General features: G+C 39.0%; 1 protein-coding gene and 1 pseudogene across 1 annotated transcript; one reads left to right on the top strand and one right to left on the bottom strand.

Moving 5' to 3' along the window:
• Positions 1–16,562: 16,562 nt before the first annotated feature.
• On the bottom strand, positions 16,563–24,098 carry LOC107779296 (synaptotagmin-4-like; the record flags this gene model as incomplete). The annotated part of the gene is given in 11 exon segments (NM_001325281.1): positions 16,563–16,961; positions 17,451–17,615; positions 17,738–17,963; positions 18,606–18,691; positions 18,779–18,859; positions 19,081–19,179; positions 19,289–19,410; positions 20,350–20,470; positions 22,013–22,063; positions 22,690–22,731; positions 23,994–24,098. Coding segments are annotated over 11 exon segments (1,497 nt in total), but the record flags the coding sequence as incomplete, so codon positions are not given.
• On the top strand, positions 23,437–23,552 carry LOC142162518 (U6 spliceosomal RNA; annotated as a pseudogene).
• Positions 24,099–26,425: the final 2,327 nt, after the last annotated feature.

Raw genomic sequence — 26,425 nt, 5'->3', positions numbered from 1 at the left:
AGAATCTCAAGACAGCTTTGACCACATCTCCAGTATTGGTTTTGCCATCAGCTTCAGGTTCATATACCGTGTATTGTGATGCTTAGAGAATTGGTATTGGTTGTTTATTGATGTAGGAGGGTAGAGTTATTGCTTATGCTTCTCGTTAGTTGAAGCCCCATGAGAAGAACTACCCCATTTATGATTTGGAGTTGGTTGCCATAGTTCACGCATTGAAGATTTGGAGGCATTACTTGTATGGCGTATCTTGTGAACTGTTCACTGATCATCGCAGTCTTCAGCATTTGTTCAAGCAAAAGGATCTTAATTTGAGGCAGCGGAGATGGTTGGAGTTGCATAAGGATTATGATATCACTACAATGTATCATCCGGGAAAGGCCAACGGGGTGGCCGATGCTTTGAGCCGAAAGGCAATGAGTATGGGGAGTTTGGCATATATCCCAGTTGGGGAGAGACCTCTTGCAGTTGATGTTCAGGCCTTGGCCAATCGGTTCGTGAGGTTAGATATTTCGGAGCCCAATCGGGTATTGGCTTGTGTGGTTTCTCGGTCTTCCTTATATGATCGCATCAGAGAGTGCATGTATGATGATCCGCATTTGCTTGTCCTTAGGGACAGAGTTCATTATGATGATGCCAAAGATGTGACCATCGGTGATGATGGGGTGTTGAGGATGTAGGGCCGGATTTGTGTGCCCAATGTGGATAGGCTTCGGGAGTTGATTCTGGAGGAGGCCCATAGCTCGCGGTATTCCATTCATCCGGGTGCTGCGAAGATGTATCAGGATTTGAGGCAGCACTATTGGTGGAGAAGAATGAAGAAAGATATTGTAGAATTTGTAGCTCAGTGTCTCAATTGTCAGTAGGTGAAATATGAGCATCAGAGACCGGGCGGCTTACTTCAACAAATGGATATTCCTGAGTGGAAGTGGGAGAGGATCACTATGGACTTTGTTGTTGAACTCCCACGGACTTTGAATAAGTTCGATGCTATTTGGGTGATTGTGGATTGACTGACCAAGTCCGAGCACTTCATTCCTGTGTGTACTACCTATTCTTCAGAGCGGATGGCAGGGATCTATATCCGAGAGATTGTCTGTTTGCATGGTGTCCCAATTTCCATTATTTCAGATAGAGGTACTCAGTTTACTTCGCAGTTTTGGAGAGCCGTGCAGAGAGAGTTGGGTACTCAGGTAGAGTTGAGCACAACTTTTCATCCTCAGACGGACGGGCTGTCCGAGCATACTATTCAGATATTAGAGGACATGTTGCGTTCTTGTGTTATTGATTTCGGAGGATCATGGTATGAGTTTCTACCGCTTGCAGAGTTTGCTTATAACAACAACTACTAGTCGAGTATTCAAATGGCTCCATACGATGCTTTGTATGGAAGGCGATGTAGATCCCCAGTTGGTTGGTTCGAGCCTGGTGAGGCTAGGCTATTGGGGATTGATTTGGTACAGGATGCTTTGGAGAAGGTGAAGGTGAAGGTGATTCAGGAGAGGCTTCGTGCACCGCAGTCAAGGCAAAAGAGTTATGCTGATAGGAATGTTCGAGATGTGCCCTACATGGTTAGCAAGAAGGTTCTATTGAAGGTTTCACCCATTAAGGGTGTTATGAGATTTGGGAAGAAAGGGAAATTGAGTCCTCGGTTCATTGGGCCTTTTGAGGTGCTTCGGAGGATTGGGGAGGTGGCTTATGAGCTTGCTTTGCCACCCAGCTTGTCTATGTGCATCCGGTATTTCATGTTTCTATGCTCCGGATGTATATTGGGGATCCGTCTCATGTTTTGGATTTCAGCACGGTTCAGTTGGATGATGATCTGACCTATGATGTGGAGTCAGTAGCTATTATGGGTCGTCAGGTTCGGAAGTTGAGGTCAAAGGATATAGCTTCAGTAAAAGTGCAGTGGAGAGGTCGGCCCGTGGAGGAGGCTACCTGGGAGACCGAAAGGGAGATGTGGAGCAGATATCCTCACCTATTTGAGGTTTCAAGTATGTTTCTTGACTCATTCGAGGACGAACGTTTGTTTAAGTTGGGGAGGATGTGACAACCCGGTCAGTCGTCTCATGAGTTACCACTCTGTTTCCCCAATTTTAGCTTTTTTATGTTTCGTTATATATGTTTTATATGACCGGGTTGATTAGTTTGAGTTCGGAGAGGATTTGGCAAGAAATGAAACACTTAGTCTCTTTTGAGAAGGTTTAAGTTGGAAAAGTCAACTAGATGTTGACTTAGGGAGGTGATTTATGACTTAGGAGCGTGATCGGAATGGGTTTTAGAGGTTTGGAGTAGAATTAAGCTTGAATTGGCGAAGTGTTTATTTTGGCGATTTCCGGTTGTTAGACAAGATTTTTATATAAGAGTCGGAATGGAATTCCGAGAGTTGTAGTAGCTTTGTTGTGTCATTTTGGATGTGTGTGCAAAATTTCAGGTCATTCGGACGTGGTTTAATTGGGTTATTTATCAAAAGAGTATTTCGGAAGATCTTAGAAACTTAGGCTTGAATCCGATGTGTTTTGAGTGATTTGATGTTGTTTGAGGTGTTTTGATGATTGGATCAAGTTTGAATAAGGTTTTAGGATGTGTTGGTGCCTTTGTTTGAGGTCTCGGGGGCTTCGGGTGAGTTTCGGGTGGTCAATCGGACCATTTTGGAGTTTGGGAAATTGCAGAAAATCAGTTCCAGCAGTTGCACACATTTTAGTCTTCGCGTTCGCGGGAGGACCTCGCGTTCGCAAAGAGTCTGCTGAGGGAGGTGAAGGTTTAGCCTTCGCATTTGCGAGGCAGGTGCCGCATTCGCGAAGGGGTTGCGAGGCTGTGCAACGCGTTCGCGAGAAGGTGTTCGTGATCACGTATAAGGAATTGAGTCAGATGGGTTCAAGGTAATTTGTTCATCGCGTAAGGTTGTCCACGTTCGCGAAGGTGTAGGAGGCAGAAGCATCGCGTTCGCGATGGGTGTTACGCGTTCGCGTAGAGAAAAATCTGGTCAACACGAGTTTGTGCTTCGCGAACTCGTGGGTTTGACCGCATTCGCGAAAAAGGAAAGTCAGGCCTGGGCAGAATGTTTTTAAGTCGTTTTGTTCGCGATTTTGGGTCTATTTTCACCCATAGTTGCTTGTTTTTGGAGGTTCTTGAAGGAGATTAAAGAGGGATTCAAGGGAAATCGATTGGAGGTAAGAATTTCGGACCTAAAACTCGATTCTATTGTGAAATCCACCTAGAAAATCATTGAAACTTAAGTTAAAAATGGAAAGACTACGGCTTGGAATTTTGGACCTTTGATTGGGGATTTAGAGGATAATTTGGGGTCGGATTTGAGAACTTTTGGTATGTATGAACTCGTGGGGAGATAAGGAACCCGTTAATGTGAAAATTTCTGAGATTCGAGAAGTGGGTCTGGGGTTCGGGTTTTGCTAATTTCGGGATTTTTGGTATTTTTTGATAGTTTTCGCTTGGGCTTTGTTCCCTTAGCATATTGTGACGTATTCGTTCTGATTTTGGATAAATTCGGCGCGCGTGGAGGCTTATTTGAGGGGCAAAGGCATCGCGAGCTAGAGTTTTAGCCGGCTCGAGGTGAGTAATGAATGTAAATGATGCTCTGAGGGTTTGAAACCCCGGATTGCTCATCGTGGTGCTATATTGAGGTGAGACACACGCTTGATGACGAGTGTAGGGTCATGTACTATTGGGGATCGTGACTTGGTCCATCCCGATTGATGATTTTACCGCGTATTTGATTGAACCTTATTTGTTATCATCATGACTTGGGATGATTGCCATATTTGGGCTTCGTGCCAACTATTTGAACCCTTTGGGGATTTTAATCACTATTTCCTCACTGTTTTGACTTATTATTTGAACTCAGTCATGCTATTTTTCACTATTTTACTACTCAGTCATTTTTACTCAGTTTTGAGACTTAAATGATATTTCAAATGATGTTTTGGGCTGAGAAATATTGTTTTTACTAATGCTCGAGGTACTTGTGATGATTTTTGGACTTAGTACGGCAGACGGCCAGATGTGAGGATACACTAATACTGATATGAGGCCGAGGGCCAGAGATACATATATACGCCACGAGGTAGCTTGATTGATATGAGGCTGAGGGCCTAGCTTTGATGCTACGAGATGGCTTGATATTGCGCTTGGGCCGTAAGAAGCCCCTCCCGGAGTCTGTACACCCCCAGTGAGCGTCGGTACCCAGTGTGATGTGAGATAGTTGCCCAAGGGGCGGATTGTGGTTACTGTGCCCGAGGGGCAAACTTCTATTTGTTTACTTACCTGTCAATTACTTGCTTTATTTGTTGAATTCTTACTTGCCTCTTCACTGTCTTATTGCTTAAGTGATTCGTTTGCTGCTTCATTATAGAATGCCTTATGCCTTACGTGTTTTCTTACCTTCGGTCATTATTTATATTTATTACTCACTAGGTCAGAGTACTCACATTACTCCTTGCACCATGTATGCAGATTCAGGCGTCACTGGTTCCGCTCCTGAGTGTTGATTCCTCCAGTTCCAGGCGGTATTCGGAGACTACGAGGTAGTTGTTGGCGTCCGCAGCCCCGTGTCTCTACTATCTTGTCATCTCTATTTCCTTCAAACACTTGTACTTAATATTGGATTTAGCAGACTTGTATCATGGCCTATAAATGCTCGTGACTTGTGACACCCCGGTTAAGGCTGTGTCGGGTTGGATATTCCGGACCTTTATCAATATTTTCCGCTATTTAGAATCATTTAATCACGCTTATATTGTTTTCATGTTGATTAACTGCTTAAATGAGAATATCGTTCAATTGTCTGGCCTTGTTTTCACGAGAGGCGCCATCACGACCGGGCTCGGGGTTAGGGTCGGCCATTTACAGCTTGTTTGGATGGTTGTTACCTATTGTATCGTATTGTATTGTTATTCCAGAATAATGTTTGTTTTGATTGTTTAATTAAAATTGATTGTATTGTATTGTTAAATCCATTGTTCCGTAATAATGAAAAGTCCTATTTTTTGAAACAACCGATTTGGCGTGGTGGGAGTGTTTTCTATTTTTCTTTCCAGTTATGCCCTAACTTATTACCTTATAATTTTATTTTACCCTTTATTTTTATTTTAAACTCCAACCTATAACCTACATTTCGTCTCTTTTTTCCTTCTGGAGCTTCCAACTCCAACGTCAATAATAGGTTTTGCCTTACTTTTGTTTCATTCTTTCTTCTACTTTAATTTTTAATTCCAATTCTGCTTACTTTATCTCCAATTAGCTGTATAATATTGGTTGTTTTCAAGTGTGCAAAGTGTACTTATTATTGTTTTTAATACTATTGACTTGTTCCACTAATTTCAATAAAATTCGCATGAATTTAGTTGCTTAATTTGTATATAAGACATAATAGGTGATAAATTAGTAGAAAGGAGTTTCTTAAATTATTTTTATGCGTAATTCTTGATAAATTAAATATTTAAAATAATTGAGGTATTTTAGTAAATTTATAAGTTACAGTACAGTACGACACAGTTAAACCAAATTGCAAAATGTTATTTAATAATAACAAACAATACAATCTATCCAAACATTGTATTCATAAAATGATACGATACAATACGATACGGTACAATACAATACATTACGAAACGATGGGTAACAATGATCCAAACAAAGTGTTAAGTAAAAATCCCTAATAATGTGGAGCTTCGTCAATAGCAATGACAAAGATAAGGGTATAGATAAATAAAAATAATAGTTGTTTGACCAAAAAGTGCTAAGCTTTTCGTTAAACCAGTTAATAAAGAAAATAGAGGATAAATCTTAGCCAAACATAATTAACTCTATATCTAAGCATATTGAATATAAGAATCGAAGGAGGCTTAGCTTATATAACATTTCTTAAGATGATTAAAAGACATCAAACATAAATGATAAACTTACATCTTTGATATATTGTTCCGTACTTGTAAGAGCAAAGAAGGAAAAAAGGGAAAGTCATTGATAACTATGAGATCTATCTTTATTCATTCAACAAGGATGATTACAAAGGGTTGTAACCAAATTCTAGGCTTTTACTTTGTTATTGGAGGTTGTCTCCTGTTTTCATCTTTGATACATTGTTCTTTTTTTTCTCGGATGGGAACCCCCCTTTCTTGCCTTCTTCTGTCATATATATATATATATATATATATATATATATATATATATATATATTATCAATCTTCTCCTTTATCCAACGGTCTTTAACCAGCGTACCCTCTCTTGACTATACTCTTCCTTACTCGCCCAAGTATTACGAAATATGTTCTGCCGTGTAAGCCTTCTGATGGCTCGATCTCGGCAGTGGCCGAGATACTCGTCGCTATTATGACTCATGGGTACGACTATGGCTTGGTAGACCCCTTACCCTTCCTTTTAATAATATCCCACTTGTAGTCAGATTTTGACCCATATAGTTAGTCTCTTCGCCCGTCAGGGTTGCCTATTGGAGAGCTCGATTTGCGAATTCTGTCGATTCAAAAATTAGGAGAAATATGAACATGTTATGCGAGGAACGAGGTCCTTATGGCGAGGTAGATACGTGATGCTTCAATAGTTTCATTGGTCCATTACGTCGGTTCAGAATTGGATCGTCACACCAATTCAGGATATCATGAATGCTTATTATACATCATTATGGCGCACGTTCCCCAGGCACTGTATCGTTTCCTGTGCCCTTTTCGTTTTCTGATTGGCAGTTCTTGGTTTTCCCGCTAAGGTTATTTATGTCCCTATAAATAGGGGAAAAGCCTCTCATTTGATTGTTGTGCTTTTTAATTATCTAAGAAAGAATTTTTCAAACTTCCCCTTCCTTCTCTAGTCTTTCATACTTCTGCTTTCGCTAGAATTCACTGTGACCATTACCTTTCTTCCTTCGTAATTCTCGTTTATTTCAATCAAAGAAGATAAATGGTTAGTGCTCCTTCCCAGTTTGATAAAGCTGTTGGTGCTCTGGTACCGGAAAGTGATGTATCCCTACTCGAAGAGGGGGTGGAGGTAGTGGAAGATGAAGGGTTTCCGACGGTGGATGAGGTAGTCCCCCATCCGGGGAAGACGAGGACTGATTTTAATAGTCCTTCCGAAAATGAACCAGAGCCTGTTCCTTCCACCATGGATGATGCGACGATCACGACGCTCAATACCAATTGGGGAATCCCTGATCATATCGAAATAGTGCTAGTGGGGAAAGACATATTACATTTGCACCGTCTGGGCTACTGCCCGTTTTATGCGTATCCCTTCATTATCGGGTACACACTCCCCCTTCCTTCTCTGGTGGTGTATTTTTGTTGCTTCTACAAAGTGTGTCCGGCTCAACTCTCTTTGTATGTGTATAAGCTCTTTCTTATGCTCGTCAAGTATATGGAGCTGGACGACCGAGGAATTTCCCTAGGGCACATGCTCCACATCTTTGCCCCTTATTTTCTTCGAGGTACGATGATTCATATGCACTATCGAGGAACTAAGAGTTTGGTGGTGAAGATGGACGATAAGTCCAATCGCCACTTTTGGGAAAGCTACTTCTATGTGCGGACAGAGCACCTTGTGGCGAACTCGGCAGGGTTTCCAGAAACGTGGAACTTCACTCGTAAGTTTTCCCCTATTTACTTTGTGATTTCTTAATATGGTCGTCGACTATCTTCCTATTAGTGATTTGTTGAGGACTTGTTTTTTTGCTTTTCCAGCCAAGAGACTACCTCCCCCGCTAGTTTCCGATATTCGTGAGTAGGTGAGCGCAATTTTCCCCCACATGGTGGGATTCATAAGTGGGTGCCTTTCCATGAGAAGTTTGGGCACAAGCCTCTTACAGGTGAGTCGGCTTGATGTAGTTTGGGATTTTTGTTCTCCGTTTCATAGTTTTTTTAACCTTGTTGTTATATGATCTAATACCTCCTTGTCGACAGGTCAGAGAGGAGTGAGAAGGACGAGGACTCCTGTGCTAGCATTCCGCCAACCGGCGCCCTCTCCCCGGCCTGCGTTGAGGGCTGTTGCCCGACCTGCACCGAGAACTATTACCTGACCTGCGTTCGCTGCTGAAGCCGTGTATTTGGAGGTTACTCCTTAGCTAGATACTTCGATCCCCACAGTCCGTTCAATGGGTGAATCTTCCCGCGTAGGTATTGGAGAGGCCCTGTCGAAGAGACGAAGGGTAGTGTTGGGGGAGATTTTTCCAGCTGAAACATCTTTGAGGCGCGACCTTGCCCCGGCAGTGCCTGAAACCGGCGATAGTACCAACCCGACCGTGGTGATGACGCCCGTTACGAGCGTTCAAAGGGCTAATGTGGCAGAGAGATGGAGTTTCAAGGCTGTCGTTGCTGTTTCGGGCGGCCCTTCGACATATATGCAAAACTGCACCCCCTTTTCGGCAAATGAAAGGGGGAAGGTTGAGGATTATGAATTCGGGTCCAACATTGACCCTGAGGACATGAGGATGTTCGAGGAGGGCTTTACCCGAACTATAGTAAGAGTAGGAGGCCCTTCCCGAATACTCAAAATTCTATCGGATCTCAACCTGCTACAAGTCACAGTGGATTTTGTGCCGCGGTTCGATCTTCTATGCTCTGTCACTAAAAGCAGAGCTCTTCAGGATGTCAACGACTCCGAGTTGTCACGCGGTGTGGCCGAGATGGGCCTAAGGGTGAGTTCCTTTTTGTTTTCTTTGCTTTGTGACCTTTGTCCTTACTAACTCCTTTCTTCTCTCTCATCTTCTCTTTTTTTTTAGACTTCATGCTGGAGGTCGAGAGTGCCCAGAGGGCCGAGACACGGGTCAAGATTTTTCTGAAGATGGCCGAGAAGTATTGACGGTATCGCAATAGATGATGTGAAATGTACGAGCAGCTCAGAGCAGGCGCAATACCTAGTCTACTAGAGAGAGGTTGGAGAAAATAGACGAGGAACTGATGTGGTCTATCCGCACATGTAGTAAGCTTGAGGAGCTATTTCATACCAAGGAAAAAGAGCTTGAGGTGGGCAAAGGGGTTGCCGCGGAGTGTGAGGACCTTCAGGCGAATGTGCTATCTTTACGAGCTGAGATTGTGCAAAATGCTACTAAGGTCAACGCCCTGAGTGTAGAATAGACGGAGAAGGTGGTCGAGCTAGAAAAGAAAGTGGTTTAGATGGAGAGAGCCGAGAATGCTCAAGTGTCGACTTTGGCGAGAGCGACGACACTAGAGGATACTATTATCTGCGTCCTCAAGTCCGAGCAAGAGTCTGAGAGAGGGATGACCACACTAAAGGAGGCACGGCTCGAGAAGCGAATTGGTGAGCTTTATCGGGACGCTTTGATCTTTGGAGACCGAGTTGCGGCTCTTGAAGCCGAGAAGGTGCAGTTATTGGCTCAAGCTCCCCCTCAAGATTCTACTTCAGCCATTGTTCCTCGCTGCCTGTATGAGATATGGGTCTATGACGAGGCCCAACGTGATATATACAAGGGTTTATGGGAGGCGGGAATGTCCTAGAGGCTGGCTTTGAAGATGCCCGGGCGAAGGCACGCGAGGCTCGTGCTGCCTACTGTTATGAACCTCTGACGCCGGAGGCTGGTGAGGGCATTGATGTTGAGGATGTGCTCCCTTCTGATGATGATGATGATGATGTTTGAGAGAACGGCGGTGGGGATGATGCCGAGTGAAACTTTTGCTGCAACTTTTGTATTTGTTTTTTTTTGTTTTTGTTTATTTTCATCTTTCTCCTGAGGACCAGTTTTGACCTTTTGTAAGGTGCGGCTATTGTGGACGTATATTTGAATGAAATAGTTGCTACACCTTTGTTTGTGTATATTTTGACTTTCTCTTTCCTTCCCTCCCATTTGTTATTTTTTTTGGCATAGACCTTCGGGTTTCTTTGTGATGACTCCCTAATCTTTTTAATTGGGAATTCGACCTTGCCCGGATCGAGTAGGACCTTGTTGTGTGAGTCCAAATGAAGTCACTTTGGATCTGCAAGTTCGAGCGAGGTTGACTTCTACTTTGCTGATTTAGGCGGAATCATCCTCAATTCAAATGAGGTCAAAATCAGACTCGCCATCTAGGGTGAAGTCAGTTTCTACTTGTATATTCGAGGGGTTGAATTCACTTACCAATGTAGGCGAAGTAAATTTTTCCATATGTATTCGAGCGAGGTCAAACTCGGAGTTGCCATCTTGGGTTAAAGTTTCTAACTTATATATTCGAACGAGGTCAAACTTGGAGTCGCCATTCTGGGCGAAGTCAGTTTCTGACTTATATATTTGAACGAGGTCGAACTTGGAGTTGCCATTTGGGCGAAAGTTTCTGACTTATATATTCAAACGAGGTCGAACTTGGAGTCGCCATCATGGGTGAAGTCAGTTTCTGAATTATATATTCGAACGAGGTCAAACTTGGAGTCGCCATCTTGGGCAAAGTCAAATTCTGACTTATATATTCGAACGAGGTCGACCTTAGAGTCGCCATCTTGGGCAAAGTCAGTTTCGGACTTATATATTCTAATGAGATCGAACTTCAGTTTGTCGATTCGGGTGAGCAAATTTTTACTTTCACTTGGCGGTGGCCGACGGCCGTAAAGATGAGAATTCGAGAGATCAAAATGGTAGTCTGTTATAAATTCGAGCGATGTTGAAATTTTCATTTATTTGATGGTGACTGATGGCCGTAAGGTGTTAACTCGAGCGAGGTCAAATTGTAACCCATTTGATAATGGCCGGTGACCATAAAGCATTAACTCTAGCGAGGTCGAATTATAACCCGTTATAAATTCAAGCGAGGTCGAACTTTTCTATCGTTTGGCGATGGCTGATGTCCATAAGGGTGTTGATTCAAGCGAGGTCGAATTGTAACCCATTGTAAATTCGAGCGAGGTCGAACTTTCCTTTCGTTTGGCGATGACTGATGGCCATAAGGGTGTTGATTCGAGCGAGGTCGAATTGTAACCCATTGTAAATTCGAGCGAGGTCGAACTTTCCTTCCGTTTGGCGATGGCCGATGGCCGTAAGGGTGTTAATTTGAGCAAGGTCGAATTATAACCCGTTGTATTATTTTTATTGGAGAACATTACTCGTCGCCGTATTGTTTACGCGTGCGTCATGGCAAGTCCCGGTTAGCTTAATTTTGCTTTCATTGGAGAATATCGTGTGTTCATGGGTGAGTCCCAGTTTGCTTTCCTTTGCTTTCATTGGAGAATATTGTGTGTTTCATGGGTGGGTCCCCTGTTCTGGAGATTGTTTCTCAATAGTCGACCCCTGCTGAACTGTTTCTATTATTTGTAGTATGGTACGGCTTAGAGGGCTTTGCACGGATGTTGTTTGCGAGATGGCATGGTACATAACCTTTTCCTAGGGTGTTTTGGTGGCGTTCATTCCTTGTTCGCGTACCTATGAGAGTACTCATGTTCCTGTTCTGAACCAACAAGAGAACATAATAAGTTAAACCCAAACAAAATTGCATGTTACCTTGGCCTGGCAAGTCAACGAAAGGAGGAACGGCACTGTGGGGTCACTCTCTTCGTCTCATACTCAAATGATGGTTTCAGATTCGGTAGCCGCATTCGGCTTTGTCGTTAATCACGTCTAGGCTTCTCATGGGTTGGACTTACCTTGCCCGTTAGGATATCGAGACCGAGTCCCAGTCCAACACCGTCTGGTATGCGCAAACAATAAGGGAAACATGTCATACTTTATTTATAAATCACCCAGTGTATGTGGGTATGAAAATAAGGCAGGATATGCCCGCTATTTCAAAGGATCACACAGTCGGCTATCGTCCCTTCCTAAGAGGTGAAAGTACGGGCGGATATATAAGGTGAATACGTCAAATGGGGTTGCGGTCATGCCAAGCGCATAGTGACCGTGATTCTACTTTAAACATGCATATGACGTGTCGGACCCATCATTACAGGTGAGGCGTGAGTTTTGCAGATTGGTACAGTTATCTCAAAAGCTTATCTACCATCTGACCTAGATTGGTACGGTTATCTCAAAAGCTTATCGACCATTCTTTCGAGTTGGTATTTATGCCGAGATGGTGAGATTATGACAGCCTGGAAGTGATACTTGGCTGGTTCTAGATCTAAAGGAAACTAAAAGATTTGACTAAGAAATGCACACATACGGCACCAAATTGTTTGACCAAAAAGTGCTAAGCTTTTTGTTAAACTAATTAATAAAAAAATGGAGAATAAATCTTAGCCAAACATAATTAACTATAGATATAAGCATATTGAATATGAGAATCGAAGGAGGCTGAGCTTATATAACATTTCTTAAGATGATTAAAAGACATCAAACATAAATGATAAGCTTACATCTTTGATACATTGTTCCGTACTTGTAAGAGCAAAGAAGGAAAAGAGGGAAAGTCGTTGATAACTATGAGATCTATCTTTATTCATTCAACAAGGATGATTACAAAGGGTTGTAACCAAAATCTAGGCTTTTTCTTTGTTGTTGGAGGTTCTCTCCTGTTCTCATCTTTGATACATTGTTCTTTTTTTTTTCTCGGATGGGAACCTCCTTTCTTGCATTCTTATATATTATCAATCTTCCCCTTTATCCAACGGTCTTTAACCAGCATACCCTTTCTTGACTATACTCTTCCTTACTCGCCCAAGTATTACGAAATATGTTCTGTCGCGTAAGCCTTCTGATGGCTCATCTCGGCAGTGGCCGAGATACTCGTCGCTATTACGCCTCGTGGGTATGACTATGGCTTGGTCAACCCCTTACCCTTCCTTTTAATGATAACTCACTCGTGATCAGATTTTGACCCATATAATAGCGACGAACAAAATTAAGTAAATTCATTGGACCCCCCCCCCCCTTCTTTTTCTTTTTCACAGGACGATTCTGAATTTGTCCATAGATTTTGTTTCACTAAATCATATTTGAACTTCAAATGGCTTCATTATTTCAATTTTAACTTGCAATATAGAATTTGAAGATTGAAAAATGGGTTTTAAAACTTTTGTAAGTTTTTTCAAGTTTCACTCACAAAATTACAACTATGTTTTTACCATTTCATGTCAAAACACAACTTAAACTTTCAGATAAATACCTTTTTCATCTTAATTCAAATACTTAAATTTTTTTCAAATATATGAGTAATTCATGTCCAAACGCATTTGGATACCACCCGAGAAGAAAATGTTCAATCTTGCATCATTTTGTATCCTGGTACAAAGATCAAATCTCATCACGAGTTTTTCCTCTTATTCCTTTTCATTCGTCAGTTCCTCAACTCATGACGACGATACACAACAATAACAATAACAACAACCCAGTAAAATCCCACTAGTAGAGTTTGGGGAGGGTAATATGTACGCAGACCTTACTCTTACCCCGAACGAGTAGAGAGGCTATTTCCGGAGAAAAAAAACCCGGCTCAAGAAACAAAAAGACAAAAGAGGGACAATATTATTATCACCACATAAATCATAGAAAAAATAGGAACAACATTAAATTCAGAAGAAATATGCAAATCAAAAGCGATAGTTAGTAAATAGGTCATGCATTGTAAAGCATAATAGTAAGACACAATATTGCCAATAGCTCTTAGACAAAAATCCTACCAGACTAGTTTCATAAAGGTACGAAGTAAGGCAAGACTTAACTACCTCCTAACCTACAACCCTAATACTCGACCTCCACTTTTTTTCCTATCAAGTGTCATATCCTCGGAAATCTGAAGCCTAACCATATCCTACCTGATCACCTCTCCCCAATACTTCTTAGGCCGCCCTCTACCTCTTCTCGTGCCCTCCACAACCAGTCGCTCACACCTCCTTACCGGGGCATCTGAGATTTTCCTTTGAACATGCCCGAACCATCTGAGTCTCGCTTCCCGCATCTTGTCATCAATAGGAGCCACTTACACCTTCTCCCGAATATTATCATTTCTAATCTTATCCATCCTATTGTGCCCGCACATCCACCTCAGCATCCTTATTTCTGCTACTTTCATCTTTTGGATATGTGAGTTCTTAACATACCAACACTCAACTCCATACATCATGGCCGGTCTAATCACCGCTTTATAGAACTTACCTTTAAGTATCGGTGGTATTCTCTTGTCACATAGGACTCCAGATGCTAACCTCCACTTCATACATCCTATCCCAATGTGGTGTGTGACATCCCCGTCGATCTCTTCTCCCCCTGGATAACCAACCCAATGTACTTGAAGCTACCTCTACTTGGGATGGCATGTGATTCAAGCCTCACATCCATGCCCACTTCCCCCGGTTCAGCGCTGAACTCACGCTCCAGGTATTCCATCTTCATCTTGCTCAGCTGGAAACCCTTAGACTCAAGAGCTTGTCTCCAAACCTCCAGCCTCTCGTTAACACCGGCTCGCGGCTCATCACTCAGAACTATGTCATCGGCGAATATCATGCAACATGGCATTTCCCCTTGAATATGGTGCGTTAACGCGTCCATCACCAAGGCGAATAAGAACGGACTGAGCGCAGAACCTTGGTATAACCCCATTACAACCGGAAAATGGCTAGTCTCCTCCAACTGTCTTAACCCGAGTCTTAGCTCCATCATGCATATCCTTAATCGCCATAATGTAGGGAATCGACACCCCTTTTGTCTCCAAGTATCTCCAGAGAACTTCTCTAGGAATCTTGTCAAACGCTTTCTCTAGGTCAATATAATAATAACATATTCAATATATTGTTAGAGGTAGCCCTTGTGGAGGACAATAACATATTCAATATATTTTTAGAAATAACGGCTGTAGAGGATAGTGTGTATGCATATCTTATTTTTTCCTTGTGAAGATAGAAGGACTATTTCCCATAGATACTTGACCAATTCTTGAACCCACATATAATAATAATAATAATAATAATAATAATAATAATAATAATAATAATAATAATAATAATAATAATAATACCCAAGATTTAGTTCCCATTTGGCCATAGATTTTGGCTTTGTTTTTTCAAAAAAAAAAATTAAAAACATTGCTAAATGTTAGTATCATGTTTTAGGGAAAAAAAAAACTTCAAAAATTTTCAAGTTACGAAAGCTGATTTATGATAATTTTTAGGTGAAATTTTTTCTTTCGTTCACACAAAACTTAACTTTTCTTTAAATGAAATGCATATCCAAAACTTAAACTAGGTGAAGATTTAACAATGAGGCTGTCGAATAATTTGTTGTTTTTTGTGCTTGAAGGGTAGCTAAAAGTTATGAAGGAGGTGTTTGACTTTTGGAGGTTGTGTAGCTACCAATTAAGTATGTTGTACTCTCTACTGTCAGCAGCATTGGACTTAGGTGTGCTGTGGCCTTTTCGAGGATTTGCATACTCTGTGAATCATGTGTCCCACTCTCTTTTTTGCTCTTTTCCTCACAATTAATTAATTCACCCTAGGCTATATATAACATACAGTACTATTCGTGTCTAGTATTACTCTAGTATATATTTTTTATAAAAGTTTTGATATACCCTATAAGAAAGATAGTTTATCTCTATTTTGAAAGTCTTACACATTATTAACACCCTACTAGTTGATGTTGTAAGAGTGAATGTGACAAGAAAATATTGTAGTAATAAATAGTTCATGTCTTTTCAAACATCAAATATTTGGACATAAATTTCAATATGTCAAAATGACTAATGGTTTGAAACTAAATCCAAAAAAGAAACTAAACCATAGGCTCAATTCCTTTAGATAATTTTTTTTTTTTAAAAATAAAACGCTTGATGATGCATGTACGTCTTTAAACCCAATTTAGTTTTATCCTCTTGAACGAATAGGTAAAGGAGAACTAATGGAGAGAAAAGTGAAATTATTTCTGGTCTAGAATTATACATATTACTACAACCAATAATGCATTAGTATAAACATAAATTTCAGCAATTACAAGTTCTTTTGTCATGCACTACATTTAGCGTTTTGCTACTTGCTAGTAACTTACTATATATTTCATGTGTATACAAAGAAAATTCTGTACCCCATAAAAAAGACTATCTACGTAATTCTTTGCTAAACTATACCTATTTATCTGTAAAACAACATTAAGCACGCCTTGTCGGATGTTGACAATCCACTTGGTTTTTTCGACACACAATTAGTTGTAAATATAAAAGTGAACCATTGATTTCCCATTTATTTGTTGAACGCTTGAAGCCCTTTCCTTTAATTAAAAAAATTATAACGTTTTCTATTTATAATGAATTTTAGTCAACTAATTGGAACTTTAAAGTATTTTGTTTACAGATTGGATCTCCCATGGCAGCACTTCTTTTTTACTAAGGTCACAACGAGAATAATGAGCTCACGAGAAAGCTAAAACTTTGCTGCCAACTTTCTGACATGCATAGAGAATAAACCAAACTCTTTTTCTAGCTCTAAAGAAAACAAATCAATAAAAAGCTTGAAAGAATTTTCTGAAAAATAACAATCAATTTAAGATGTACTGAAAATCCAGAACCATAAAAGTTCACACTGGGATAATTTTCACCATTCTATGAACAATTTAATTTCCAATCTTCAAACAGCACATTGTCACACTAAAACCTGAGTTCTAAAAGAAAGACTTTGAGTTGTAGTTCACAAGACTAATCAGTATTTGCAAGTACAGTTTTGAGTGGCTTTGCACCACCATTTTCTTGAACAGAGTTTACTGGAGTAGAGGAACCACTCTTCTTTGAACTGCTTGTGAATGTCCTTCCCATAAATTTTCCAGCTTTGCTTAGGCCACTGCCAACAGCTCCAAAGCCACTTCCAACTATTCCTACACCAGCACCTACCCCGGTTCCGACGAGCCCCACGCCTGCCCCAAGACCAGTGCCCACCAAACCAACACCTGAACCAACCAGTGATGCAGCCCCATCAAGGGCATCCATTGTGCTCCCAATGACACCTTCTGCTTTCAGTTTCTTCCTTTCTTCTAGGATCACCTTCTCTGCCTCCAGAGCAGCTAACTGCTCTTCCTTGTTGAATTCATGATACAACACCTGCACGCAATAAACAAGCTGTAAAAGCTACCCCACTACCTAGACCATCCTATCATACTGGTCGTCAAAGGAGACACAAACGTAAACAATTACAACAACTACAACGACCCAGTAAAATCCCACTAGTGGGGTCTAGGAAGGGTAGTGTGTACGCAGACCTTACCCCTACCCCGAGGAAGTAGAGAGGCTGTTTCAGAAAGACCCTCGGCTCAAGAAGACGAAAAGAGACAATATCAGTACCACCAACAGATACCATAGGAATAATAACAACATCATAACAAACGTAAACAATTAATTGGTTCCAAACCTGAGAAAGGATTAGGGTCGCCGTAAATTGACAGTAAGCCTATGATGAATGCTGTAAATACTGACACAGAAGACGCATGTAATCTTACCCCAACTAGCTTAGGATTCAGGTGGTGTTGATAGATTGGGAGTAGTATAGCAACAATGAAACCTCAACAAATGAGTATGAATATAGTCTTGTACCTTTATTGTGATAGTTCCCCTATCCTTCTTATCTTTGACTTTGAGCATATCAAGTTTTGGCAGTAACCTTAATTCAATTTCTTTGGCAGTCTCAGCTACTAGCTCATTCAGAGGCAACTTAGCGACACCCATTCGCTGGTCTTGCCCAACGTCTTTATCGAAGACCTGTTCAAAATGATGTGAAGATCAACTGTCACACAAGAATTCACCCAAAACAGTATGTACAGCATCAGATATTCAAGACAGAGCATAGCACATGAAAAAATGTGATAGTAATCAAATCAAACCTCCACAATGAGGGATTGGGTCTCCTTGTCTTCTGCAATTAACTCAAACGTCTGATCCCAAACGGGATTTAGGTTGTTGTCAATGGTTTTTGTCTTAACCTTGAAAAGTGGACGAATGTATACAACCACATATGGATCAGATTTTCCGATCATTTCGTGATTCTTTAAGCCATTAGCCTTGACTACAGTTACTATGAGCTTCCCCTGTGGCTTAAGCTCCAAATCGCTGCATGGAGGGAAACAGTGGTTACATAACAATGAAAAATAAGCACGCGGAGACGATAAGGAACAAATGTATATGTGGACATGTCAGATGACCTAGTGTTTACATTCCCTATCCAACAACAGGTTTGCTGAAGGGTTTAAAAAGAGCCTAGACCAACAACAGTGGGCAAAATGAACAAGCACAGACATCACAACATGTGAAAGAATTTGACGAGAGTAAACCCAAGGAAATAGAAGTATTTATAGGTCATCCACAATCATAAGCCACTGGAAGACCTTTTCCCTAAAACAGTCTACCTCAAATTCAGATCCGCGTATTTCACTGGATCAGAAAACACAATATTTCGGAATTCAATTACCAAAAGCCATTTGATCTTTTTGTTTTCTGACATGTATCTCAACAACTGAAACACCTGAATTCAGTCACACAGGAAGGAACAACAGTACTATTGATTTCAAGTAGGCCATTCCTTAAGTAGATGCACAATTTTGATTTCTGCTGTTTTTCAAGCATACAAGTAGAAAGCAAATTGAAGCAACCCAAATTTACTTTTCTTTATTAGCATATTAGAAGGATCAAAAGGATAAGAAACTGACAAGGTGAAGTGCTCAGTGACTAAAGTATTTGTAGAATTGAAGATACCTATTATCCACAGGTACGCCGCCAATTGGAACAACAATTCTGTGGGGCCATTCTAGCATATCTGTCACTATTGTATTTACAGTGTCCTTCCACAGATAAACAACAGCATTATCAGTCAAACAGAAAATATCCAAAATTAGAAGTGTACTGCTAGAGAAGATGTCAACACTCACATCAATCATATCCGAAAGTCCGGGAAAAGCAGTTAAACTTCCACCGACCGCCTTCAAAACATAGTCGATTCTAGGCTTTGGCTGATTCAACAAAAAAAAAAAGAATACTTCATTATAACGCCCATCAGGACATACGCATCTCAAAATCAGTAATTTAATTGAGGGCAGAATAGTCATCTCCAAATAATGTTGAACAAAGAAACCATGTAGCACATCAGAAACAATGGGAGGAACATCAAGTTAATATAAGAAATGAAACAAACGAATCGAGGAGCAAATTGACATATAGAATTAGGCTATACCTCAGAAAGTAATGCTACAACAACAGCCGAGATGCAAGGAATTTCCTCAGTTAGTTGGAAGATAACACGAATAACAGTGAATACTTGAAGATTTTTCAACTGCAACCAAGTTGGCAAATGGTCAGTGCAACTCTCTTCCTAAATAACCAAGTAGTCAACATAGCATCATCCAAGCAAAATAGACAGGTGAAAGTGTTTAGGCACACACCTGAATGGGTATAGAAGCAACCATTGCAGCTTCAACACCTAAAACAATATTGGGATCACCACCCCATCGGAGGTCAATATCCATAGTGATTTGACCTTTTTTAAGGCTCTGAACACGAATACCTGCATTAATTAAGTATTAAACATGTTAAAGCATTGTGTGACACCGCAGATACTCTCTGAAAGAACCTCAGATATGCAATGAGCACCAGTTTATCAACAATCTTGCTAAATGCAATAACCATGACACGATAAGCTCTTGGCAGTTTTTGTAGCCATCAGCTGCAACATTTTGAAGTATTACGAGAAAGATTTTCTTAGACAAATGATACAGAAGTTTAGGAGTTACCAAGAAAATGAAACTTGGTCCCACTTCTTTCTTCTCTTTAGTTTTCAATACTAGCAGCATCATACTAGAAAGAACTCAAACTTTGCAAAGACCTCAACCCAATAAAACAAATATTAGCAAAACAGATTAACTAGACTAACAGTGCACCTAGTGCATTGTCTTTTCCTTTCACATTATTTTTGATAAATAGGCATACACAATATTATAATAGGCAATAACCGTTCGCATGAGTTTTCAAACAATTAAGAGAACATGAATGCATTCTGCATTTTTTGTCTTCTCCAAAATCACAGAACTGACACCAGCTAGAAAGCGCAAATGAGCATGCGTGCTGTCATAACTCAATCCTATATGGCTTAAAATGTTCAACTAAACCTTTTGGTGTCAATACTGAATCATTGAACTGCAGAAGATTCAAACTGGAACTTAATTCAACTTAATAGATATGAAGATTCAGATGAATCTCAGGAGTAGAATACCAGCACAATGAGGAGGACTAGTAGCAGCATGGAAACTCCAACTAAATAATCTGTCTTTTCTTTCCAAATGCAGCTTGATGGATAGAAAAGCTGGATAGGATGAGTTTTAACATATCACTCTTTTTTGCTGATCAAACAGTTATACAACTAAAAGATAATTAACTTAACTACAATGGATTATGAATTACTTTTTGTCGATCAAACAATTAATAATAGATATTTTGATGCTGCTACCTTCTATTTTAGGTGCCACAGTTCCCAATGATAATTTGCTGAACTTCAATGAAGTAATTCCAGGAGGTTGATAATCTTCTAAAAGAGGTTCAACGGATTCTCTTATAATAGCCTCTCCTGCCTGCATAGTGACATACTCAAGAGTATTGGATCTTGGCTCACACAATACAGAAGTTGGCAAAAAAACATGGTTCACACACAACATGACTAAAGATACGTTTACATTGATATATAATTGTTACCATAGAAAAGGATCTGGCCATTGACCTTTATTGTACTATTCTCCGTGAGGACAGTTGTCATACAAGATGAAATATTTAACACTATAAACCCAATTCCGCTGCACAGAGCAGTGAACTTAACAACTATAAGAAAGCAAATGTTCCATCTTCTCAAATTTCTTAAAAAAAAAAAAAGTCTTCGTTGTGCTCTAAACCTATGTTCCTACTTAATTCTAACTTCAAGGCAAGATCTTTTCACAATAAGCAGCTTCCAAACATTGTAGAATCTTCAAAAGGTATTTCATTTGGCTTGGTGAGAAGTCATCTACACGCAAGAAACCTTGACCCCTTATAAATTAGGTAATATCAGCATGGAATAAATCTGGAGTTTTGTTTTTATTTATTTATTTATTTATATAACCAAGAAATCCCTGAGGGCCAACGACTCACGGTTAGTGTACCCAGCCCTCTACCATTTCTGGTGTGCTATTGATAAGTTCAAGTTTTAATTAAAAAAGTAGCACACTAAGAAATAACTTCATTTTTGGCAACAATGAATAAAATGACAGAAGGTTTGAAGACACTTAAAGGGACAGTTTGGTTATTACATTGTCAGGGACTGAGGCTCATCAAGCAGCTTCTATGCCAATTTTGTATGAATTTCTAAATTTAGGCTTTACTGCTCAAAAGAAGAATATAAAAGATGCTCAAAAGACTTCTTAATTAGCCTTCACCCTCAAAATTCATAAGCTAATATTTGACTCCTCAAAAGTCCTCTTTTTCGATCTGAAATATGAAGTTAGGGCATTTGCAACTCAAAATTGGAGCCCGGTTTTTTTAATATTCTCCTAGTAAGAACCTTGTAAAGGTAAACTTCAACAAAACCTTTTATCTCAAAATAGATAGCTGATGTTGTCGCTAGTGCTTGGTCTCAAGAAGCAAGTCTTTTTTTTAACCGGGTATCCTCTTTTTGGCTAATATCAAATGCCAATGTGCTTGAAACATAAAGTTCGAAGTGGGAATGGATTATCGTTGGAGCTTAATACATAGTTCTACCTTCTAAGCTTCTTCCTCAATCAGGAAAAGCCTATACACTTTGAGCATTCCAAATATTAAATATCTTTATTTGGCGGGAACAAATATGTGAGTAGAAGATCATGGTAATAGGTGATAAGATAGCTATATCATATAATATTCTAATACTTTTTTATAAGGTAATATATTATTCTAATACTTACTGACTCTAACAATAGTAATGCTGTTATTATTCAGTTATTATTATTCATGTACTATAATCTCTGTGTAACTTGTCATGAATGGTGAACCAAACATCCCTAAAAGTTTAAACACACAGAGCAAAACTGGTTATAATACAGTTACAGCAGAACCAGTTTACAAAATGAAAATTGCTCAGGATAACTAAAAAGGAGTACAAAGCTTACTTCGGCAATAAATGGCCACAATTTGCTCAATTGTTTGTTCAACCACTTGACCTGCCCATGAGATATAAAATGAGACAAAAGTAACATCGACATGATCACTACATCAATTAATTCCTTTAGATTGTATGAAGAAAGGATTGCAAAAACACCACATGATGCATAACCTCTAAAATTCCCAATTGACATTAATAAAGTATGGAGATAACTGTTTATCAACACACTATTCCAGTCAACAACAGCCAAAGCAAAACATCTCTCCATCTACTTAAAATCTCCCTCATCTTCCGTCAGTGTATCTCTTGATTCTAATTCATCAGATTCCATAAGTAAAACTAACCTTCACTGACTTCATTTCTCAAGCAAAAAAGCATTACTATTGAGCAGTGACTAGAGCACAGAAAAGAAAGTTTCATTTAATCTATTAAGGATTTATGTGAATCTTTGTTTATATCTCAATGATAACAAGGTCAGTGCAACAATATGCATAGATTGATTAACTTCAGGATCTCTTTCAAAGACAGTAAGATTTATCAGCTTGAAAATAAGGGCACTAGATCTTCGAGCTCTTCTTTCAAAGATATTAATAAATTTATTCACATTTCACTGAACTTTTCACTACACAAATATAAGAGTGAACGCTACAAAGGGGGAACTGAAACAAGTAAAGTCATCCAAACCTGCTCATAAACCGGGAATGATATCCATTCAGGAAAGTTATTACTTTATTTTACTACAAGAAAATGAAAATTACAAAAAATATTTTTATTTTATGTCTCTTTCATAAAGTGAAAAAAAATATACAAAAAATAGTACCTTAATTTTATCTTTATATAATCTTGAAAAATACAAAAAAATATGTAATAGTTTCATGTTTTAATATAGTTTAGTTTAATTAATTAGAATTTATTTTTTGCATCATATAGTTTAGACAAGAGGGTTTGCTCTGATGGTAAGCAACCCCCACTTCCAACCGAGAGGTTGTGAGTTCGAGTCTCCCCAAGAGCAAGGTGGGAAGTTCTTGGAGGGAAGGATGCCGGGGGTCTATTTGGAAACAGTCTCTCTACCTTAGGGTAAGGGTAAGGTCTGCGTACACACTACCCTCCCCAAACCCCACTAAGTGGGATTATACTGGGTTGCTGTTGTTGTTGTTGTTGTATAGCATAAGTGTCATATGGAGCTATATCCGGTGACCGGTATCACCTCATTCGGTGCAAAGTCAAGCATCAAGCAGCCAAATACTATCACATAGGCAGCAAAAGTGCAACAATAATATACGCATCAATAGCAGAAACTGACAAATATACTACTCAAACATATAGCCATACATCATAGACACCATAAACTACTTCAGATAGAATGGAGATCATGTTCCAAGTCTGGGACAGTTGTGCGCTTCATGTTTTGACTATCAAATGTTAAGAGTACTCCTCGACACTTGCGGGACATTCGATAAGATTGGAACAACATAGAGAAGATTAGAATGACTCCTGCACAAGGATAGCACACACAAGAAGATTAAAGAGTGCTACTCCTCTTATTTCTCCCCTGTAAGCTAAGGTCGTTCATTCCAACTTCCAACTCGAAACAATTTCACAACGTCTCCATTGAAATCATTTGAATGATTCCTAGTCAACATACTGCTTCAGCTACAATTCTTCTCAAGCAACAAACGGACAGACCTATGACTAGTAGAAGCTTCAACTAAGTCAACTAACAAAATCACAGAATTATCACCATTTTCAGTTTTGTACACTCTTCAGGCCAGAAATTAGGGTTGCAACTGACACTAACCACCTCACGCGCACTAAGGTATGACCGAAGAGAAACAACATTGTTTGTCTTGAAATACAAACTATAGCAAAACCCAACTAATTTGTGGAAATGTTGGGACTGAGGCATTTTTTTAGACTGAAGATTAATTGTGGTCATGAAATATACTTCAAAAACATTAAACTCTGGACTATGGCAAGAATATATATACCTTAGCAACTCGTTTGTTACTCCTGTACCTCATCATATGTTTCCAAGCTGCCATTAAACCGATCCCCAAGATCATCCCCATCAGTATCCCAGAAATCAACCCCATTCTACTTCAGACCACTTAAAACACCAATTTCCCTATAAAATTGAGAACTTCAAATGTAAGAAAACCAATTCCAAAAACAGAAAACCCAAAAAAGAAGAGAAGCTTAACTATGAATTCAAGAATCAAAGAGTTATTCCAAGATTTAAAACTGAACTGTTATAAACAAGCAAAGCCCACCTCCAAAAAGAATATCTGGGTCTCTGCTGAAACTTTTTGCTTCCCCGACAAGAAAATTATTGATCTTTTTCAGAAGTGGGTCTACACGAAAATGGGGTTGCTTGGCATTCCTTACCTCCACAAAACTTTGAAGAAGAAAAAAAAGATACTTATCTTTTACTACCTATTTCAGTGTACACATAATTAATGAAATGAATGAGGTTTAACGGTTACGTACCCTGGTCTTGAGAGTGGTCTTTCCTGTTTCTTTGCTTTGCAATAAACTTTCAGATTTAAGTCTTGACTTTTGAGTTTCTTTGTCCGTTTCTTACAACTTTTGGGTTTTTGCAGACATGCCCCTGTATTTTTGGGGTCACCAAATACTATTATCCATAGGTGATGCAGATGTACCCCAATGATTGAAAGATTCATCTCTCTTTTAAACTTTAGTGCCTGGTGGTACGTACCCTACCGCTTGGAATTTTGGTGTTGGGGGTTAACAAGCATATCCCAATCAAAATTGGATGAGGCAGGGGCGGATATAGTGGGCTAATAAGGATTTAATTAAATTCATAACTTCAAATGCGGAATAAGAATTTATATATATCAATTTATTAAAATTATAACTCGTTACTTAGAAAATATAATAAATTTAATACTAAAATCTTAAAAGTTAAACACATAAATATTAAATTATGAACCCCCTCTAGCAAAGTGAATGATTCCTTACTTGGCCAAGTAGGTCCTTTTTGCATTTACATCTCTTTTTTTGGGTAAGAATAGTGTTAAATCCGTTTGTGTGTACTTTTCTATTTGAGCATGTACTTATATTATTTTACGGGTAATTTAATTCATCAAGTCTTAAAATAAAATATCCATTTTATTGATTTGGACAAGAGGCGACCATTTAGTAAACAATTTTGACATGGTTTCACTCATGTAAAAACGGCTTCTCTTTTAAGAATTATCAACAATTGTAGTAGGCCAAGTACATAGACAGCCCATTAAATTTGGCCCAATTTTTTATTAAAATTTTTACCTTCTATAGCAAAGGTTAACACTTTATTTATTTTAAATAAATACCATTTAAAAAAATTCTATAGATACCTTTTAAGGTTTATAACAAAATATTTAATTTTGGTTACCTCCTAACCCTAAGCCACTAAATACGCTAATCAGTTACACTATTTTTTTTTCTATCTCTACTTTGATACATCTCATTCTCTTCCCTCATCCCATTAAAATTTCCGATCTCCTTCTCCTTCCATTTGTGCAAAGAACACAGCAAACCCACGAACCTTTCTCTAAGAACAATTGTAGTTTATTTGCCAGAAAACAATTGTTTTGTCTTCCATAAAACTAAACACCACAATTGTACATGTTTTCATAAACAAACCAACACGGAAAAAGCAAAACTGTTTGCAATCTGAGCACTTTAGCATTCAGAACTTTGTTTTGGCAATCTTCGAATATTCAAAAAAAAAATTGATTCTTGAAGATTGCTATGTTCAAGATTCTCGCCAACAACAACAGCCGCCGACATTAAACTGATTCTTGAACAGCAGCCGCCGATATATAATCCGGTTGGTTTATTCTTGAACAAAGACGATGGAGTTTGGGGCTGAGCAACTTGGTTTTCTGTTAATATATTTCAATGTATTTTCATGTATTTCATTGTATTTATTGTCTTTTTTTCCATTGTAATTCAATGTGTCTCGTTGTATTCCATATATTTCATTGTATTCACTATCTTTTTTTCTCATTGTATTTCAATGTATCCCGCTGTATTCTATGTATTTCATTGTATTCACTGTCTCTTTATATGCCATGAATGTATTCATAAGTTATTTTTAATTAGTATAATTTATGTATTCAAATGTATTATATAATTTGTCTGAAGTTTGCTATGTTTTTAGGGTATTTTTCGGTTGAGAATCTTTAAAATACAAAATTTGTGTGTTATAATTGAGTTTGTTGAGTTATATTAGGAGTCTATTATGTTAATTGGTTCACTTTTCGTTTTAAAAACAGTGTAATCCCCTATTTCGCGTCGTGAATACAGTCGAATACAATAATCTGTCCAGCTGTAATCCCATGTTTCACTCCATGAATACAGTCGAATACACTCAAATACAACAACTGATTAGCTGGACTTCCCTGATTCACGCTTA

Source organism: Nicotiana tabacum, chromosome 7, assembly GCF_000715075.1.
Source record: "Nicotiana tabacum cultivar K326 chromosome 7, ASM71507v2, whole genome shotgun sequence".
Taxonomy (NCBI): domain Eukaryota; kingdom Viridiplantae; phylum Streptophyta; class Magnoliopsida; order Solanales; family Solanaceae; genus Nicotiana; species Nicotiana tabacum.
The sequence above is the reverse complement of the archived record's forward strand: the minus strand, read 5'-3'. Positions and strand labels throughout refer to the sequence as shown.